At 36.0% G+C, this 16597-nt stretch overlaps 1 protein-coding gene across 1 annotated transcript in view; it reads right to left on the bottom strand.

Moving 5' to 3' along the window:
* Positions 1-2067: 2067 nt before the first annotated feature.
* The window catches only part of LOC136031206 (uncharacterized), a 29923-nt gene continuing 15393 nt past the window's right edge, over positions 2068-16597 (bottom strand). The window contains exon 2 of the mRNA XM_065710574.1: positions 2068-7328. Within this exon, the coding sequence (XP_065566646.1) occupies positions 2146-7314 (5169 nt within the window). The 5' untranslated portion in view covers positions 7315-7328 and the 3' untranslated portion in view covers positions 2068-2145. The remainder of the gene's footprint in view (positions 7329-16597) is intronic.

The raw sequence follows: 16597 nt of genomic DNA, 5'->3' as shown, positions 1-16597 counted from the left end.
GGGGGGGGTGTATTTGAGGGGGAGGTTACTGGGGAGGATCTTTCCATGGAGGAACTTCTCATGGGGGAAGACTTTCAATGGAGGGGGCGTAGGATTTTCTAGTATTATTTAAAAAAAAAAACAATGAAAAAATAAATATGAAAAGTTTTTTCTACTGAAAGTGAGAAGCAGCATTAAAACTTAAAATGAACAGAAATTATTACGCATATGGGGTTTACCTCCTTGTAATACCTCGCTCTTTACGCTAAAGTATTTTTAGTAATTTCAACTATTTATTCTACGGCCTTTGTGATTTAGGGGTCATTCTTAAGGAATTGGACAAAATTTAAGCTTTAATGTAAAGAGCGAGGTATCGACGAGGGGTCAGCCCCCTCATATACGCAATAAAAACATACAAATATAGAAGTTCGCTACGTAATTTAATTCGTAAGTTACGTATGTTTTTTACTTATGAAAACGTTCGTAAAAATTTATAAATTATAGTTGCCTTTTTAAGTAATCAAAAAATGTCGCGACATTAAAGAGCGACATTAAAACTTAAAATAAACAGAATTTACTCCGTATTTGAAAGGGGCTTTTCCTCCTCAACGCCCCGCTCTTTACGCTAAAGTTATTTACTATTTTAAAATGTAGAGTTAAGAAAAAGAGTCAAACTTTAGCTCAAAGAGCGGGGCGTTGAGGAGGAAAAGCCCCTTTCAAATACGGAGTAATTTCTGTTCGTTTTAAGTTTTAATGTCGCTTCTTACTTTCATTTAAAAAAACTTGTTTTTTTTATTCAATTTCTGGACGTTTTTGAATTAATAATACAAAGAAAGAAAATGATCAAAATGAAAAAAAATACAAAATAAAATACTTCGAGAGAACAATCACCTCTCTTCATCAGCCTGGACAAAATAATACATTCAAGGAAAATGTCGAAGAAAAAACCCCCCCAAAAAAAACGCGGAAAATGAATGCAAAAAAAGAAAAACCATAGAAAAAAACGAAAATTAAAAGATAAATAAATTCAATAAAAGCAAGAAATTAAGAATTAAAACTAAATACCTAATAACCACAAAGGAGTCATTCGCCAATATTTAAGTGATCTCAGAATAAATGCGTCATATTTCAGTTTTCCCAAAAAAGGAGCCGATACTTTAGTAATCCTTGAACTAAACTTTGACCCACCATCCCAATTACATAATAATTCATGTCAACGACCCATTAGATCTTAAAAGGTGTCTCCAAGGAATGCAATTATTAAAATTAGAAATCAGCTGACATAGTTATCAAATTTGTTTAGTTGCTGGTTCGTTTGTTGGAGTAAATGATTTTTTTTTCTATTATTTCCGAGTTGTTCGCTAGTGTCCGTCGATGACATTTCAAATTTTTTGGATTTTGTGCAAATCGCGGATATTAGGGAATGACTCGTTTTATAGTTATTAGGTATTTAATTTTAAGTCTTACAATTTTTGGCTTTTATTGCATTTTATTATCTCTTAATTTTGTTTTTTATTGTTTTTTTTCACACATTGGCTTTCCACGTTTGTCTTTTTGTTTTTTTCTTCGAATTTTTCCTTGAATATATTATTTTGTTCGCTCTGATGAAGATAGGTGGCGGGCCTCTCAGGATATTTGCTTTGTATGTTTTTTCAATATTTTCGTTTGACCTAAAAAAAACATTTTTAATTGTTTTCTTTCTTTTTTTATATTATCTTATATTAGCTTAAGAAATTATCTTCTTATTATTATCTTATTATCTTACATTTTCCTGCTAAAAGAAACAACAATGATACAGAGTTGAAGAGAAGTTTGACTTCTCTGACGCTTCACTAAAAGTGAAAAGTCATTGTTGAGCTTGAATCGATGCTGGGAGTGATTTGACTTCTAAGCAAATTTAGTGTTCGCTTGTCTGCGACAATAACTCTTATTGGAAAGCATCTAAATATCCTCGGAAGTTGCGAAGAGAGCAAAAAAAAATAGAATAAAGGAAAGAAATCACTAGAAGAAAGACCTTTTAGCTCGTGAAGGTCGTTAAAAAGGCTTCTAAAGGCGCCAGGAATTACATAGTGTATTTAGAATCGTACATTTAGAAGGAATATATTTAATACAAAATAAATGAATACAATCAAACACACTCAAAATTGAAACAAAGATGTTAATTTACTATAAAACCAAGCTTGGCTGCTTACAAGGGGATGCAGGAAGGGATACTGAAGTATCAGCATATACTTTCATATTTAGCCATAGCCGTCCTCCACTTCTGGATGGTGTGGTTCTATAAATTGACGGTTGGGACGAGCAATCTGATATTGATCCTTGATCGCCACCACAATCGGACCCACAAAGAGATGCAGGTAATGATACTGAGGCTTTACCATGTTTAAGTTTTGTTTCAGTCTGTATGGAAGTATCTTTTGTACTCTGTTTGGGTTTCGATCCACGGATACACTGATCATCATACAACGCAATCATATTCCAAACAGAAGGAGTTGAAATTGCCATTTCATTCTTTTTGCTTTTCTCGAGCTCGGGGTTATCAGTGACTTCTAAAATCGTTTTTGTGAGTCTCTTGGTTGATATTTTGTTCTTATTGGTATCAAAATTTGAACATTGCACCTTAGACAAGAGTTGTTTCCTTCTTTCCTCTACTGATGGCAAGGGATCTGAAATTCTTGCATAATCTTCTTCTAGAATCGAGTCCAAGTGTCGCGGTTTCCTCAGATAGCATCTCGTATTTTCTTCAGTTACCACCTGAAGGTACTTCTTTTTTCGTTCTTCAATGCTAAGAAACGCAGAAGATTCCAAATTTTCTGAGCTGTAATTACTGAGATCTGAACAAGCAATGCTTGCCATCTTGTCATGGTCAGATAATACTGAGGAAGATATTTCCATTTTTGATTCCAAGCCTGTAGAAGATTTGGTAGAGGACAATAAATCAGGCAGAGTGATGTCTTTTAACTGTATTCCTAGACCCACCTGCCTTTCCTTAGAAAGTGATCTTGGAAAGGGAACAGGTCGTCTAACTTCGTTATCTCGATGTTCCGGTTTTAAGTTGGTCTCAAGTGCATCCTTTGTGTCTATAAGGAAATGTGTCTGAGTCTCCTCTTTCCACTTTTCCCATTTTAACCTAGCTTCAAATTCAGCGTTATTCATTGTAGTTGTCAGTTTGTCATCTATTTTTACAGCTGATACTTCTTGACAAAATTCTCCATTGATGTTAGGATCTTCAAGGCCACTGAAATGGCTGCAGCTCATTTCTAAACTTTCGTTCTCTAAGAATGAAGGTCCTTCTGTTGTTTCAGGTAAGCGAAGTTTACTTTCAAGTTCTGCTTCGTGAAGATTTACTGATGTTCGTGTGAATGGTAATGGAACAGTATCTATGCTTGAAGAAGCCTTATCTTTCATTGCTCTTGTTGTTGATATGTTGAAGTTAAAAACAGGTTCTTCTTCAATGGATTCTAAGACAGAAGAGAAAAAATCTTCGCCTTCGTTCTTAGATTCCTTAATTATTTCATCTAGAACTGTTGAAAATGAGAGAGGCTCTACTTCTTCTTCACAAATAGCAATTGAAGCATAATGTGTGCCTGATGGAATCTCCTCCATTTTTTCAGCTAATAGTTCTTTCATCTCCTCTTCTTCACTATTATCGATTGACAGAGCTTTTGACGATAGATTTATAATTTCAGATAAATGTAAACTAACCTCTTTGAAGCTTTCGTCCAATGTATTTAGCCTACTAGACACAAACTCATACTCTTTCTCGCTTAAAACATCATTTTCATCATCATCATCATGTAGATCTTCTGATGCTGGCACAAGACCTCCGAGACGCACCAACTCATCAAACATAGACAATAGAGTTTTCTCAGTGTCTTCTATAACGTATTCTAGACCATCTTTGATTTCTGGTAACACTTTTGAATAGAACTTATCTTCTTGATTAATTTCTGTAGCTGAACTATCATGTATCATAGAGATCTGAGTAGGCTCATTTAAACCCGGACAAAGAATTATCTTATTAATAGCTTCAGTCTTATAAAATGGAATCTGTATTTTTGCATTATCATCTCTTGTGGCTATATTTGTTGATTCTGAGCTAGTTTCTAAGCCTCTATGTTTCAAGTCTACTTCAAGACTTACATAACTATTGCATTCCAGCTTGTCAAAGGATTTAGTTTGATAAGTATTACTACCGACTTCCTTGTTGATCTCTGAAATTACAGATAAACCTCTTTTTATATTTCCTTCAATTTTGTCAGCTTCAGAAGAGATAGGACCTCCTTCTAATCTTGATGTACTTTTCGATTCTTCGTTTAATATATGTATTTTTTCTGCATAACTCGTTAGAGCATCGTTTTTAGTTTGCTCTCTTGTGCTCGTAAATTCTTGTTCTAAACCCTTCATCGTGCTTTTCATTGCACTTAATGACTCAAATATTCTATGCCGCTTATAACCTGTTGTGGGTTTAATATTTTTATTCTCAAAATCAAATGTAGTAATGTTCTTTTCAATTTTGTTGCCGAAAGTATCAAAATTCATTACTTTGCTGTGGTTTTCTAGGTCTGTTTCATTTATGACAGAAACAGTTGATAGATTGTCACAAAAACTGAAGGGTGTTTCGGTTATGTTAGATTTTAGAGGAATTGACAGAGATAAATCATTCATATCATCTTGGCTGCTTGCAGTTTGTCTGGATTTCTGATGAGTGTCTAAATAATCAAGAGGCTCGACAAATTTTTCTGAAAATACACTTTGAGTATCGCATTCTTGTGAGTTTAATATTAAGTGACACACCTGAAGTGGGGGAAAAAGCTCTTTGACTTTTTCTTCCAAGTACTTAAGAGTCATGCTATCACTTTCAAATGTTTGGCCGACAATCTTCAAGGAAGTGCTTTCTGCAAATTCGTCTTTTTTGTTTTCTAATTTGCTGGCATCTTCATTTTCTTCACTTCGGTGTCTGTCTTCGAGACTCCATTCAAGCTGATTATTTCGTAATGTGTCAGTGTTATCACTAGAAATCTTTAAAGGTTCACTGCCTCTGATTCTACCTTCCTTCATTTGCAAAGTGCTAACAGTATGCCTTTCCTTTTGGCATTTATTCGATTCGGTATGTTGGATGGACGTAGATTCCTTATAATTGAAAGAATTTTCTTTCCTTTCAACTCCAAAAAGCTGATCTTGTAAGTTTGTCTTTAATTTATTTACATATTCACTTTCTGGCATGTCTGTGCCAACTGCAAAGTTATTATGCTTTTCTATTTGATTATGTTGGTCATCTTTTCGATGCTGCTCTTCATTGTTCAGATTTTTTGTATTATCAGGTGAATTCATTAGAATTGACTCTTTATTTAGATTGTTAGTTTTAACCGATTGCAAAAGTTCAACACGACCATATGTTTTGTGACCTTTGCGGTCATTATCCCTGTTCTTTTCCAATCTTTGTAAATTTGTTATCTCGTTTTCATACCTTCCATTTTCACTTATGTTAAAAAAGACCTGAATCAACGAGGCTTCTTTAAGTGCCAAATAGGATAACTGCTCATATTTTGATGTACATCGTTCTTCTAGCGTAATCTCACCCTTTGTCAATTTATTTGATGGGACACAGTTTTTATAATATTTGTTCCCCAGATCTTCAAAAAAATTTCCGTCCTCAACTTTGTCAGTTTCCTTGCGGATACCATTTTCAGAAGAATCCTTTTCTTTTTCTGAAGAACCAGCTGCTGTATTATATGAGTTTTGTAAACCCTCATCATCTTGGTGTAAACTACGCAATCTGTCAAATTCATCTTCTGGTCCTAGAGTAGTTGTTAAAAGTTTTAAATTCTTGACCTCGAATGATGAAGGTCCATGATTCCCTACTCCAGTACTAGTTCCTCGAAAATCAACAGAATCAGATTTTTCCGCTGTGAAGCCACATAGTTCATTCACTTCTCCTGTTTCCAATTTTGTACAACTTAATGTGTTTCCCTTTGCTTTTAGTTTACGTAATTTGTGCCTATCATTTGTGTTCAAGCAATCTAATTCGTTTATTATGATTTTCCCGGGCTTTAAGCATTCCAAAAAGTATGGTTGTTCTTCGTTCCCCCTTGCTTTTTTATCGTCTATTCGGAAATCAGAAAGTTTTCTCTTTCCTTTATCGGTTTTATTGTTTTCGTTTAAAAAAGATTGAGATGCAACATGTGTTTTGAAATCGACCATATGATCTGTTTTGGCAGGACTTTTTAGTTGAAGATTTTTGCCTTTATTTGTATTGAAAGAAACGTATCTGTTTGGACTTATTGTGCTATAATGAAGCATGTAATGTTCCAAGTAATTCCGTGAATAGTAAAAGCATTGGTCACCTTTTCCACAGTAATAGATGTGTCCATTGCATCCTAAATATTGACAGTAATTTGATATTTCAGATGCTGAATAACTTGATTGCAGATCGTTATTCTTATGCTGTGATGCACTATTGCGTGGAATTTCTGTTTTATTTCTTGCATATAATCGATTTCTTGAATCGTTTCTTGCAATAATTTCTTGGCCACCTACAATCATATTACGATAATTCACATTCTGAGTCAGTTTCTCTTTTTTATGTAATTTAGAAACGTCTTCTTTTCGAGTTTGGTTTGAGCCTAAAATTTTAAGTATAAATAATGCTTCTGACAAAATAAAATATAACGTTTGGAGATCCGTAGTGTTTTTTAATGACTTGTAAATTTTTTCTATTTCTGATACCTCGGTTAAGGCGAAAGGATTTTTCCTTTTTAGGCTTAAAAATACTAAGATTTCATTTACCAAGTCGTTAGTAAAACTATATAAGGAATTGAAAAAACTCTTCTGGGGATTTCTACTATAGACAGTTTTTGTAGCATTATTTAATGTTTTGTTTTGTTCCTGTTCTATTTCAGATCCGTTACAAAAAAATTTCTTGTCTCTCTTTCTCTCATCCAGGTTAGCTGCAGTGTCATGTTCATAACAAACTTTCACTGCGTAGCTTCGTGAGTTTTGTTGCTCGCCTTCACTTTCAGAATCAGTCGCTAAGAGGTCAGTATTATCACTTTCACTCTCGTCAAAATTCACTTCTTTTTTTAAGAGCTTTTCATCTTTCCGTTTCTTATCTAGAAATCTCATAGCTTTTGAAGTAATTTCATGTACAACGCAGCACAACCACGTGTTATCTACATATTCTTCAAAGTCATAGATGACAGTGTGTGACTTTTCGTTCTTCATCTTGGAAACACTTCCATCCTCATTAATGGAGTATCCAACTAAAAGAAGAAGGAAACATACAGCGAAATTCTTCGTTATCCGATACAATTGTGTGAATGCTTCTTCAAACATGGCCAAATTGGTTCCTTAAAAAAAGAAAGTTGCAGGCCTTTTATAACTCTAAAAGAACATAAATCAAGTTGAGAAGTTTTATTATTTTTATGTGGATCTTTAACTTATCTTCTTTTCCACTTCTTTTTCATTGCAATTCAATGTAACCATTAATATATAATAATATTTATTTGTAACCCACATACATCAAAAAGATAAATAGTGGAGTAAAGACTTGAAGAAAAACGGAAAAAAAAAAAAAAAAAAAAAAAAAAAATGTGATACAAAAAAAACGAGAGTCAACAATAGACATTAATCATACAAACGGATCAGACCGTGGTGAGGCGACAAACGCCGATACGCCGTTTCTGAGAGCTTTTTGTGTAGATCAGTCAGCTTCTCAGTAATGTTCGGAAGATGGAACTTTTTGATTATCTTTCGATTCCTATACCACAGAGGAAGATAGAGAAGAAATTTACAGAAACGGAAATAAGAGGATCGAATATCGCTAATATCTCTTTTCTTAAATATAGGGTAAAGCCCAGAAAGGTAAAGAACAGAATGATCAGAAAAAGTAGAATAAAGCTTACCAAGGGCAATACGATTGTATTTCCCTCGATTGGCAACAATTTTAGAGTAACCAATCTGGATTTTCACTCTAGCATCCCAGACAGCACGCTCCCGAAGAGTTTTAAGATTTTTTTGTAAGTGTAATACCCAACCACCGGATCGAATCTACATGAGGGATAGAAAAATTTTGAAAAACTAGAGGCCTAGGAGAAGAGGGAACATTGAAAGAAAGATACTCACATTTATTAACATTAAGCGAAAGACCGATTTTAGTAAAAGAAGAAGAAACTTTATGAACCATCTGCGATAGACTGAGTTTAGACCGGCTAATTAGAAGAATGTCATCAGCATAAGCAAGGTAAGAAATATCACTCAAACCAACAAAACACATAGAAGAAATATTCTCAAGAATACCAGAGATACAAAATTTGAAAATACTAGGAGATAACACTCCACCCTGCCGTACGCCCCGACAAACAAGAACATTAGAAAATGAAAGGGCACCATTAGTTTTAATTCGAAGATAAGAATTACTATACCAAAACTTTAGAAGAAAAATAACTGAAAGGTTAATACCGTGACTATAAAGAGAGTAAATAGCCTGACTATGTAAAACACTATCGAAAGCCTTAGAAAGATCAAGAGCACAAATATGAAGACCATACTCTTTAGCCGAAGCATCTTTAAGAAGGAAAGCAAGAGTACGGAGAGCGTGCTGGCACCCGATGCCAGACTGAAAACCAAACTTATTTCTCGGGGATTCTCCACGAAATTAGCATTCATACTTATGAAAGGAAGTAGGATGTATTCAAGGATTTTACTAAAATTACAAGCAACCGTGATAGGCCTGTAAGAAGAACAATCCAAAGGAGTCTTACCTCGTTTAAGCACAGAAGTGACAGTTCTACACAAAAAGCTGTCAGGAACGAGGGAACAACAAAGGCACATTTGAAAAAACAACTGTAAATGGAAAAACAAAGACGGGCAATTTATTTTTAGATGATAAGCACTGATACCGTCAATATCAAGAGAACTTGATTTCAATTTCTTAACAGATGCAATTACAGTGTCAACTGAAACGGGAATAACTTGTGCCTGAGTCAGGGAAGGCGGGAGAACCGAATCAAGCAGTTTCGAATAAAGCGCGTGCACTGCATAATTCACTTTGGAAAATATAACTGAATAGTGGTCAGACCAAGGCGTAATGGGGCAATTAGGATTTTCCGAGTTATTTAATTTAGCTGAATTAATCACTTTGTCCCATTCTTTCTTATTGGTAGGACAGTCTAACCCTTTGTAACGGCTCGATCGCAGACATTTCTTAAACTCACGCTTAGTTTTTTGTTTTATTTCAAACACATTCCCAGCTAATGGTCGACCGTTACCAACCCATATACGCAGCCAAAATTTGGCTTTATTTTTCACACTTTTCAGCTCAGGGTCACACGACCAGATTGGTTTCCTTGTACTTTTCCTCACTCGCTCCTGAGGGACAGCAACCTCCTCAGCGCGTTTTAAACACCACACGATTTGGTTGTAATAATGATTCAGATCATAATTACTTTTAGTAGGACTAACACTCAGCTGGAGTAGATGAAAAGGTACACGTAAAGAACCAAGGAGAATGGCCAGGGTTGAAATATATAATGGCATATTAGCATTTTTCCAATTACTCCGCACAAACCATTTAGAGGCAGGAGCACAAGCCTGGTCAGTACTATCTTTTCTAATCGAAAAGCATAGCGATAAAGGAAGGTGATCAATATCTTGCTCATCTTCGTGGACATGCACTGTTGAAGATGTAATGAACGGGGAACAAATCACGTGATCAATATCCGATAAGCTGCCGGAATTATGCACATACGAGAAAGGTAGATCCTTCGCAATTATTCTGTAATCAGGGAGACAATCAAGTAGGTTCACAGTACGAGCAGAATCACATTTTACATCAGTGTTCATATCTCCAATAATAATAAATTCGTACCCATTTTTGCTTATACTTTGAAGGAGAGTTTTCAAACTAGAGCATGCTTTGGAGGATTTATTAAGCGATGTCATATTCTTCCTATCGTGAGGCAGGTAAGTGTTTATCAATACGGTTTTACCAAGTCTTATAGCCAATAAATGTTCATCAGAGAAATAGCATGACGGAGACAGAAAGCTGAGCTTTTATTTTATAATACATGCTAAACCCCCTGAAGGCCTTCCAAAAGTAGATTTAGCATTTGTTGTGAAAACAAAGTGGGCGGAACTGCGACGCAGGAAATTAACACTCGTTGCGGTCAAAAGATGTTCCTGAAAGCATACAATGTCAAACTTACTGTACAGTTCATCAATGGTCAGGTCCTTGTTTTTCGTCCCATTAATATTGAAGGACACGAGTGATACTGATTCAGACATTAGTTTGTTTTTGGTAACTTGCGACTGACAATTGCTTTCAATTTAGGGCAAGTGAGGCTAAACGAAACATGATCACCTCCACAGTTTGCGCACTTAGGTGACAAATTGCAAGGCGAGTCTCTATCTGAAACATGAGGACCGGCACATCGCGCACATTTTGGTGTAACACTGGGACAAGACGACTGGAGATGGTCAGGGGATCGGCAATTGTTACAGCACCGGGGAATCGCTTTGAACTCATAAACGCTTAGGATTTTGTATCCTACTTTGAGACCATATCTAAATGCTTCGACTCTTGATGTTGCATCAGAGAATTCAAGTTTTACTGCAAGCGATTTCCCTAGCCTAGAGGCACCAGAAACACCAGGGCACGATATCAGGTGGGACGGTTCAAAATCAGGCGGGATTCCCTTCAGGAGTCCGTAAAACTTCTTGGTTAGAACTTTTGCAGAAGAGCCAGTAAACGCACCAGTCACCGATAAGCGGAAGTCTTCAGCAACTGACTTATCTATATTGATAAACAGTTTGTCACGAACGGGACGAATGCTAGTGATTGATTCGTGTCCATCAATCTGATCTATCAGATCTTTTCGTTTTATTGGGTCCGAAAGGGTAGATGGAAGGTTCGATACAACAGTTCATAAGCATCCAGCTTGGTGGCAACAACCTTGAGTAGTTGTTCCACACGATTCACCTTTGTTGACAGCCTAGAATACGCGACTGCGGGCAAAACCGGGACCTCGGTTGGAGAGTTGATCACTTACATCGGAGTTGATACCTCCTCAGAGTCCAGTTTCTTAATAAAATCAAGAATATCTTTCACATTATTCGCAGAAGCTTTCGCACCGATGCGCCGGGAGCAATTATCATTAGGCGCAACCTTCGCCCAAAATTCGTACAATTCGCCATTGTATTCTCTTTGTCTATGAATTTGATTTAAAATTTGTTTTCTAAAAAAGATAGAATTCAGGTTTTCTTTATCACTTTTTGACCATAATGTCTCAAGTTTCTTGACGAATTAACTCCACCTGCCGAAGTGCTTTAGGCTTCTGGCAGGTGACCCCATCTGGTGCATTGAGGACATCCACCTAAAGGGAAACAAACGGTTACTGAAACATCAAGATTGAGCCTCGGTGTGAACCCTTCAATAATCACGCCCAAGGGCTATTGATGAAAGCGAATAATAGCCTGAAGTTTGTTTTGGATTATAAGAACAATATTTCAACCGTGCAAAATTGTGCAAGCACACCAACTTATGGCAGATTACTAGCTAGAATTATTAGCGTTTTTTAAAATTCAGTGGACAAGTTCCGGGATAAAAAAATTTGACACCAAACATGCCATCATATATAACGGCACACCAAATAAGTGACAACCTGAAGTTGTCTTGATGATGCCAAAGCAGACCGCGCCAAAAGTGAACTCCTGTGTCACCTAGAATATTGACTACAAGATTTCTTGGAATACATACAAAATTACCAACTCTTGTCTCCTACGCCTCAGTAGATATACCGAGGCATGACATTGTATGCCGTTTTGGAGACTTTAACACTAAATTTAGAAATGGACGATCCTTCAGTCCAAAAGTTCTTGGCCAACATGGTCTGGTTCAAAGAAACGAAAACGAAGAGCTTCCGGTTGATTTGACCCTTATGAATGACCTAGTAATGGGTGGATCTCTGTACACTCACAGAGATGTTAAGAAGCACTCGTAGACGTTGACAGATAGAGTGATCAAAAATTAGATTGATCACTGTCTCATGAGCAGAAAGTGACGATCGAGTCTATAAGCCGTTCTGGCCTTCAAAAGCCTAAAGCTTCTGCGTTAAGATTTTAAAACTTCAAAACTGGCATTTTGGTGAGTAGACGGGGTAAATTTGAAGGTGGTTTTAGACTCTTCGGAAGCCTTCGATGAGAGCGATCCAATCCCAATGAAACATGCAGGGTATCAACTTTGGATCCAGTGTGAAGCCGCAAAGCTTCTGAACCAACAAAGATAGACTCTAGTGTGGTGAACAAAATTTTTTATGCAGAGAAGAATAGAGATTACTCTCCTATACTTTTGTGTTAAAAATTTTGCTTTGATTTTATTAATTTATTTTTTGGGATGCCAACCGCCACAGTTTTTTTAATTTTTCGAGTCGATCACAAGTATCTGTAAGTGCATTTTAGAAAGGGAGGTCAACTAAAACCGTCCTTTTACCCTTGTCTTCTCTGCTGTTGTTACTCTATTACAATTTCATTCAGATAGTTTTCTGCTGAAGGATTTAAATGGAAAAACCTGTAAAAATCGTTAAAATTAATGTCTGTGTTTTGTTACCTGGATTGGACCTCTTTGAATCTAAAGGTTAAGAATTCAGGTATGCCAACTGCTAAATTCAGTGCCCAGGAAAAGTTCAAAGTAATGTAAACAACATGATATGTAAGTGCAATCTATCTAAACTAATTTAGGGGTTTCTTCAAACAAATGGCAAAAATTTCGATCGCGGTGTCATCCGAGCCGGGAAAAAATTCTCTACAACTTATAAAACATCCACCAAAATTGGTGGAGGAGAAATGGACATTTTTTTTCGTCTTCTCTTTTAAAATTATGACTTACAATAAATCAAATTGCACTTTTAAAAAGTAAGTGATAGGAAAATCTGGTGTAGATAGCGAATATGGACTTTATTCTGTGTTTTGACCATTACTGAAACTTATGCCCCCTCCCAAACACGCACGACAAAATTCGTGCATTTAGACACGTTGAATATTCCAAGAAGTCGGATCCACGCAAAGAAAATTTATACTTCCTATGCCGAAATGCTAGGAGAAAGTGGTGTTCTAGTATCTTGCATATTTTGTCCCCCTCCCCTCCATTCTCATGCCCAATCAAATAAATGTTTCTGCACACCTCTCAAAATTGTCCAGCAGCAGCAATTACCTTCAATGCTCTTCGTTAGAAATTATTCAATAGATGCTATGATGCTGACACATTTGGTGGACATTAAAGTTTTGAAGAACATGTAAGCAGTATGCCTAATGATCGATGTAGACTTCTGGTTAACTTTTAGTTACATCCAAGATCCAAAGTAGGTTTTGCCAAGTCGAAATTAGAGAATAGTTAAATAGTGAAAGGACGTGATGGCTATGTTGTACTCTGAACCATCAAAAGTAAGGATGCATTTTTATTGTCAATAAATACTTTTACTCAAATAGAAGGATTGAGATACACGGTGTATTATCGCAACTTTTTTATTTTACGTACGGTATGACAAGAGTGTTTTGTGAAACTGTCAAAAGCATCTGGAGAGATTTATGTTATTTATACTCTATAGTAATCAGCTTCTAATCTACATGTAAACCGATTTTATATAGAGGAGGTCGGGGCTGAACCGGACATGGGGTAAGCCCGACACTCACAATTACTCAGACACTTTATGATGAAACTACGAATATTAGTAAAAGTGCCATCTAACCTTCAGGTCTCAAAGAAGAATCCCTAGTTTGGTTGATTGATCCTTTCAAAAGCTAAACTGCAAAAACTATTTTATTTAGGTCAATTTTTTCAATGCACCTTGAACATTTGTCTGTTTAAGTTATAGGTATAATGTGGAAAATTTTCTCTTGTTTCTCCAAATTATCTTGCCATTCTAAATTTGAGAAAAAGTTGCGCTATCTACCTTTCGGATCGTAATAGGTGGTTCATCCGGACATGCTCCTCCTCTTTGCTCCTCCTATGCTGAAGTTTTGAGGTCTGAGAAAATACTGCTGTTTATTATGGAATCAAACTGTAAGGAATTATTTCTCACTGTCTGATCCAACAAGTAACGCACAATGCAATCACAATATACGTACTCTCGATGGTGGAAACACATTTCATGGCGAGGGTGTCTTTGCTGCTTAAACTCCAGGGCAAAAAGTCACCTTAAAAAGTATTCCTAGGTTGGAGGTTACCGTTGAGGAGACAAACACTGCTGGAAGAATCCAAATCGTCCATAGAAAGTCAAACGATTTCGTCTTTTCAACAATGTATTATGAACTTTTTCACTCAGGATTTGAAGATAGGTTTAAAACTCAAATGTCCTTTGGTTTATGTCACGGCATCTTAAGTACCAACCTAACATCAACAGAAGACCCTTGCTTAGCATTAAACAACATCACTTCTGATTTCTCATCATTAAACTGAAGGCCTATTTTTTCATATTCTACTTGAAACTAAATAAAATTCTCCTCTAAACCGCAAAGGAGGCGGCTCAGATTAAGTACATCGTCTGCATAGCTTATTAAAACTTCAATAAGCTCTTATTAAAAACTTTGACCTGCATGAGACTTGAAGAATGGGAGACGTGATCAAGAGAAACTCGTTTGTCCATCATTTTCTCATATAGTTCTTCGATTTCACCAAGCTCAACCGTATTCAATGTTCTGCATCCAATTCAAATTCTGGATTTTAATCCTAGTCTACAAGTTCCTTTATCAGAATCGAATGAAGTGCTGCGTCTACAATGGCATGGACTCGCAATGCTCACCTCGCCACTTAGAAGATGAGAATCCGTATCGGAAGCGTACATCAATTTCAAGATTTCTTTTAGTTCAGATCCATACATCAAAGATTCATGGCACTGACAAAACTCATGAGGATGTTGAATCCTCCCAGTCTACACACTACTTCTGCAACGCTTCTTCCAGGTCCTTTTGCAACAATAATCTTCATGGACTTCCACCATAACGACTGGCCAAAAGTTACGACCAGAGTAAATCCGTACCGTTCGGCCTGATGTGCAATGAATGTCTGTGTACAAGGATACAATTCTCGTCGCTTGAAGAAAGATTAATCATAGAAAGAAAGAAAATGTTGACTTTACCGAGATGGTCTTTGACCATGACTGATTGCATTGTTTCGTTCCAATATATATATATATATATATATATATATATATATATATATATATATATATATATATATATATATATATATATATATATATATATATATATATATATATATATATATATATATATATATATATATATATATTATATATATATATATATATATATATTATATAATATATATATAGATAATATATATATATATATATATATATATATATATATATATATATATATATATATATATATATATATATATATATATATATATATATATACTGTATATGGAAACCAAACAATTGCATATTTTTCTGCAAGCGAAAACGATGAAGTTTAATAGGGCAGGCAGGGATATTTACTAACATTAGATCATTAAAATAAACTTGTTCGAACGTTAGAAAAAAGAAAGAAAACTGGTAACTTAATATGACCACTATTAAAGTCTGTTGGGGTTCGACCCACGTCCACGGTTCGACCATCTGGGGAGGGGGGAGTGTTGGGACGGTTAATTCGACAAAATTAGAAAAAATGAGGTATTTTTAACTTATCAGGATGAAACTTGGTGGGAAGTATAAGCACAAGCTCAAGATACGTGACTAACATAACTGGACAGAATCCGCTCTCTTTGGGGGAGTTGGGGGTGGGGTAATTAGGAAAAACTAGAAAAATGAGGTATTTGTAACTTACAAACGAGTGATCAGATCTTAATGAAATTTGATATTTAGAAGGATCTTGTACTTCAGAGCTCTAATTTTCAATCCCAACCAGATCCGATGACATTTGGGGGAGTTTGAGGGGGAAACCAGAAACATTGGAAAACGTGAAAATTCAGGTATCTTTATCTTACGAATGGGTGATCGGATCTCAATGAAACTGATGTATAGATAGATCTTATGTCTCAGATGCTCCATTTCCAATTTGAATCGGATCTGAATCGGACATAAGAGGTGGGAGGGGGAAACGGAAATCTTGGAAAACGCCTAGAGTGGAGGGATCGGGATGAAATTTGGTGGGAAGAATAACAAAAGTTCTAGGTACATAATTGACATATTTGGAAAGGATACACTCTCTTTTGGGGAGTTGAGGGGGGATTTCTAGTGTTCTGGCGAGTTAGGTGCTTCTGGACGTACTAGGACGATGAAAATTGGTAGGCGTGTCAGGGACCTGCACAAGTTGACTTTATAACAGTCGTTTCCCCAATTCGACCATCTGGGGGCTGGAAGGAGAGGACAAATTGAAAAAATGAGCTTTTTTAATTTACGAATGGGTGATCAGATCTTAATGAAATTTGATATTTAAAAGAACATCGTGTCTCAGAGCTTTTATTACAAATACTGACTGTATCCGGTGATACGGGGGGGAGTTGGAGGGGGAAACGGGAAATCTTGGAAAACGAGTAGAATGGAGATATCGGGATGACACTTGGTGGGAAGAATAAGCAAAAGTCCTAGATACGTCA

Source organism: Artemia franciscana, chromosome 9 (genome assembly GCF_032884065.1).
Source record: "Artemia franciscana chromosome 9, ASM3288406v1, whole genome shotgun sequence".
Lineage (NCBI taxonomy): Eukaryota > Metazoa > Arthropoda > Branchiopoda > Anostraca > Artemiidae > Artemia > Artemia franciscana.
This window is presented reverse-complemented; position numbering and strand designations above follow the sequence as displayed.